The 5,171-nt window shown below is 41.8% G+C and overlaps 1 protein-coding gene across 1 annotated transcript in view; it reads left to right on the top strand.

The window, feature by feature from the left end:
- The window catches only part of AGO3 (argonaute 3, RISC catalytic component), a 99,930-nt gene that overhangs the window by 91,189 nt on the left and 3,570 nt on the right, over nt 1-5,171 (top strand). Inside the window, exon 17 of the mRNA XM_006777409.2 lies at nt 4,301-4,402. Coding sequence (XP_006777472.1) covers nt 4,301-4,402 — 102 coding nt within the window. The remainder of the gene's footprint in view (nt 1-4,300; nt 4,403-5,171) is intronic.

The raw sequence follows: 5,171 nt of genomic DNA, 5'->3' as shown, positions 1-5,171 counted from the left end.
GACCATTCAGATGCAAAAGCCTCTGCGCATAGCTTGGGTGGGGTTGTAAATTGGGTGGGGCAGGGTCCCAGGGAATCACCAGGGCAGAGCAAATAGCAATGGCTGCCAATCTGCTCTGCTTCAGAGAAGTCCCAGGGTCTCTATGTCCCGCAGCCCCATGCAGGGACAATGACCGCTGCAAGCACCTCTGCGAGAAAGCTGCCCTCACATTCCAGCCTGATGCCAGACAGTCAAGTTTCTTCCTGTATGAGTCTGGGTCCCCAGATTCTCACCCAGAACTGGAGTTCAGAGCAGTTGGGAGCTTTTATCTCCCTCCCGATTGAAAAAGACAACAGCATACCCAGCTGCCAACCCCTTTCGTGTGTGCCTCCGTACCTCCACATTTCCACACCTCTGCACCTCCTACCGGACTTAATGCGCTTTTCTCTTTCCTTTTAGTTGTAGTTTTAATGTGGTTGTGCGCGGCAGCAAGTTCAGGTGTTAACCTATGCCACCATCTTGGTTGTCTCCTTCTGTATTTTATAATGTGACTATGTATTTTTTTGATGATCAAATTATCTTTATTTCTGAAAATGAGTAAAATGTATCACAGCAAAATTAAAGTATTAAAAAGTACTATTATTTCATAAGCATTGTAGAAGAATTTGATCATATTCAATGATCAAATACTCATACTCATTCCTGATTTTTCAAAATAGCTAGATTGGAATGGTAAGGTGATTTCTTTCTCTTTTTTTTAATTCTTTATTGTTTAAAGTATTACATGAGTCTCCTTTTTCCCCCCATTGACCTCTCCCCTGCCACCTCCTCCCCCAAGCACAAGCCCTCACACCCCCACCCCCACTGTCTGTGTCCATTGGTTTTGCTCATATGCATGCATACAAGTCCTTTGGTTGATCTCTTACCCCCTCATCCCCGGCCTTCCCTTATAGGTTGTACAGTCTGTTCGATGCTTCTATGTCTCTGGATCTGTTTTTGTTCATCAGTTTATGTTGTTCATTATATTCCACAAATGGGTGAGATCATGTGATATTTATCTTTCTCTGACTGGCTTATTTCACTTAGCATAATGCTCTCTAGTTCCATCCATGCTGTTGCAAATGGTAAGAATTCCTTCTTTTTTACAGCAGCATAGAATTCCATTGTGTAGATGTATTTTTATAATTAGGAAGGGGAAGGTGGTATAAATACCTGGCGGGGAATAGGTCTTCTGGTCTGTGTGTAACATAGGCAAGTAGCAGTCTTACTGTCATTTCCAGTGCTCTGCCCCTGATCCTGCTAACCTTGTAACAGAGAAATCTAAGATTACTAGTGTCTGTGTCCCCTTGGGAAAGGGTTCAGTAGAAAAGACTGAGAGAGAGAGAGGAGTGTGTCTTATCTTTGGTGTATATTTGATCTTTGGTTACTCTCACTATGTAAGTTTGGGCAAGTACCTTAACACTGCTGTGCCTGTATCTTTCTCAACAAGTTTTGGGTCATATTAATATTACCTTATTTGGATTTTTGAGAGGACTAAATAACTTAAAATATGTAATGCACTAAGAATGGTGCTTGGCATATACTTAGCACTCAGTAAAGGTTAGCTTGTTATCATGTGTGGTGGTGAGGCTGCTAATGATAGAGAAAAAGAATAATAGTTGGTATTGTTTGAGGTATTTTTTATAAATTGGACTCATTTGATCTTCGTAAACAACGCTATGAGATACTTACTATTATCCCCATTTTCTACAGGAGGAAACTGTCACATGGCAGTTAAATAACCTCCCATGGTTATAAAGCTGGTAATTAGTAGAGCTAGGATTCAAATCAGGCATTCTGTCTCCAGGTGGTATACCCCTTCTCACAGTGAAATATCACCTCTTTAATAGCAGTAGTGATAGTTTTATTATGGCCAGATTGTTAAAGGCCTTTGACCCCAAATTACTAAGTATATTTCTGCACCTAGAAAATCAAATGTTTCTTTAAAAGTAGGAATAGGGCCTTAGCCGGCTTGGCTCAGTGGATAGAGCATCAGCCTGGGGACTGAAAGGTCCCAGGTTCGATCCCAGCCAAGGGCACATGCCTGAGTTGCGGGTTCGATCCCCAATAGCGGGTGTGCAGGAGGCAGCCGATCAATGATTCTCTCTCATCATTGATGTTTCTATCTCTCTCTACGTTTCCCTTCCTCTCTGAAATCAATAAAGAAATATATTTTTTTTTAAAAAGTAGGAATAGGGAAAAACTAAGTTAAATTTAATGATTACTGGCACCTGATGTTTAGTTTATGCCAGTCCTCCATTTGCTTCTCTTTTAGTTTTGCTCTAAATACTACTGATAATGTAGGGTATGCTAAATATATATATATATATTAGTACACACCTTGAATAATTATAAAGGCAGTGTTTATTTGGATACATTTTATTTTCATTTACTAGCAATCAGCTGTTAAAGCATGTATACATTTTTTGGGACACCTTGTAGATTAGAGATCATCTATATATATAAAAGGCTAATATGCTAAGTGTCCCCTTGGGAGTTTGACCGGAAGACCAGGAGTTCGATTGCTCGCTCTGACATGCACTGGCCACCAGGGGGCAGCTTGGAACATGATGGGTGACCAGTGGTGGCTGGGCACTGAGGGAGTGAGGAAAGGAGGAGGCAGGGGAAATGACTCTGCGGCAAGTGGGTGGTGAGGGAAGAAAGACGTAGGGAGGCAGGGAACCTAATCGGTCCTGATCACCGGCCAGGCTTAGGGACCCTACCCATGTACAGATTTCATGTACTGGGCCTCTAGTTATAAATGAGGAAACAGAGGCACAGTTAAGTAAAATACCATGATCGCACAACTAGAAACTGGTAGAGCGGTGATGTGAACACAGCATTCTGCTACCTCTCTAAATAGAGTAAAACTTGCCCTAACTGGTTTGGCTCAATGGATAGAGCGTTGGCCTGCAGACTGGAGGGTCCCAGGTTCGATTCCAGTCAAGGGTATGTACCTTGGTTGCGGGCACATCCCCAGTAAGGAGTGTGCAGGAGGCAGCTGATCGATACTTCTCTGTCATCGATGTTTCTAACTCTCTATCCCTCTCCCTTCCTCTCTGTAAAGAAATCAATAAAGTGTATTAAATAAATAGAGTAAAACTTTTTATATGTATTAATTAGATTTATGTGTTATGAATCAGCATAATTTAGTAGATTATGAACTGTTTGTTTTGTGCTTGGTAGAGGCTAACTGGTTGGTCTACATGGCTGTGACTCAAGCCACTACAGGGCAGAAATAATGTTAGTTAATGATTTCAAATGTGTTCGGTATAAGGAGGTGGAGGTGAGTATATATATGTATTTGAAAGTGTTTTAATAGGAGCCTTTCATTATTTTGAACCATTTCATTCACATATCTACTTAGGGAGAATCATGTTTCCTTATAAAATACTGAAACTGCTAGTATAAAATAAAAGGTGTAGGGCCTTTGCACTCGTTTCTGTGTTTGACTCCCAATTCTGCCCTTTATTGTATGCTAGTGGGCAAATATTTTATAGTCCCGAGCCTTAGTTTCCCCAAACAAAGGGGAATAATGCCTAACTGGCAGAATTACCAGGCTTAGAAATAATGTATGTAAAGTACCCAACATAAAAATGGTTAACAAATGGTGATTATTGTTGATGTTGTTTTCAGCATTCTTTCTCTGTAAAAATATAGTGTTCAACAAGGATAGAGCTAGTTTTCATAAATTACACATTAGAGAGTACCGGCTATGCACAGGTATCATAAATTAGAGCACTTAATGTAACTTGAAAAACAAAAAATGTTTAGGTCTTCCACCCATACTGGGATCCACTACCAGCTAAGCATATAGTAGAGACTAATAACTCTTTGTTGTTTATCATCTCTCGCTTTCAGCAACATTTAAGAATAGGAACCTTGCCGAAACCAGTTTGGCTCAGTGGATAGAGCATCGGCCTGCGGACTCAAGGGTCCCGGGTTCGATTCCAGTCAAGGGCATGTACCTTGGTTGCGGGCACATCCGCAGTGGGAGGTGTGCAGGAGGCAGCTGATCGATGTTTCTCTCTCATCGATGTTTCTAACTCTCTATCTCTCTCCCTTCCTCTCTGTAAAAAATCAATAAAATATATTTTTAAAAAAAAAGAATAGGAACCAGGAACAGAATAAGGTCTGCTCTTAATGTCTGCTTAAGTAATAGATCAAGCTGAAAGTAGTGAATTGTGGGATCACCCTATATATTTATATGTTTTTAAAAGTGCCTTCAGACACATTGTTTACATTTGTCTTTTTTGTTTAAACTTTGACCAAACAAATCCAGGTTGGAAGAAGTGGCAATATCCCAGCTGGAACAACAGTTGATACAGACATTACACACCCATATGAGTTTGATTTTTACCTCTGTAGTCATGCTGGAATACAGGTAAGCCTACACTTTGGATGAAATGTTTTAATTCAGGAACTCCCATTATTATGTATATATTTTTTTAATGTCAGAAAAAGAGAAAATAACCTTTTATGCACTCCAAATTGTTTCCACATAAAATTAGATGAATTTTTCAGTAAGTAAACGTCTTCCCCTTTCTTACTTTAAGAGGGACTTATGTCTATTTAATTCAGTGCTTCTTACACATCCCAGCAGCAGAGAATGAATCTGTATTCCTAGATGTCTGAGAGAATGTAGCCCAAGACTGTTTTAGGCTACTGGCAGTTGATTAAAGTAGAAATTTCAGGAAGATATACCTTACTGTATAGCTGTATCTTAAAGCTTTATATACCTACTAGAGGCCCGGTGCACAAAAATTTGTGCACTTGGCGGGGAGGGGGGACTCTCAGCCTGGCCTGTGCCCTCTTGCAGTCTGGGACCCCTCAAAGGATGACCACCTGCTGGCTTAGGGCCGCTCCCCCGGGGATTGGGCCTAAGATGGCAATCAGAAATCCCTCTGGCAGCCGGCAGCCCTTGGGGGATGTCCACTTGCCAATGGGGAGCAGGCCTAAACTGCAGTCAGACATCCTTAGCGCTGCTGAGGAGGCAGGAGAGGCTCCCACCACCACCGCTGTACTGGCAGCCATCAGCCTGGCTTGTGGCTGAGCAGAGCTCCTCCCATGTGAGAGCACCCTGACCACCAGAGGGCAGCTCCTGCATTGAGCGTCTGCCCCCTGCTGGCCAGTGTGTGTCATAGTGACCATTC

The sequence above is a fragment of the Myotis davidii genome, unplaced genomic scaffold (genome assembly GCF_000327345.1).
Source record: "Myotis davidii unplaced genomic scaffold, ASM32734v1 scaffold88, whole genome shotgun sequence".
NCBI lineage: Eukaryota > Metazoa > Chordata > Mammalia > Chiroptera > Vespertilionidae > Myotis > Myotis davidii.
The sequence above is the reverse complement of the archived record's forward strand: the minus strand, read 5'-3'. Positions and strand labels throughout refer to the sequence as shown.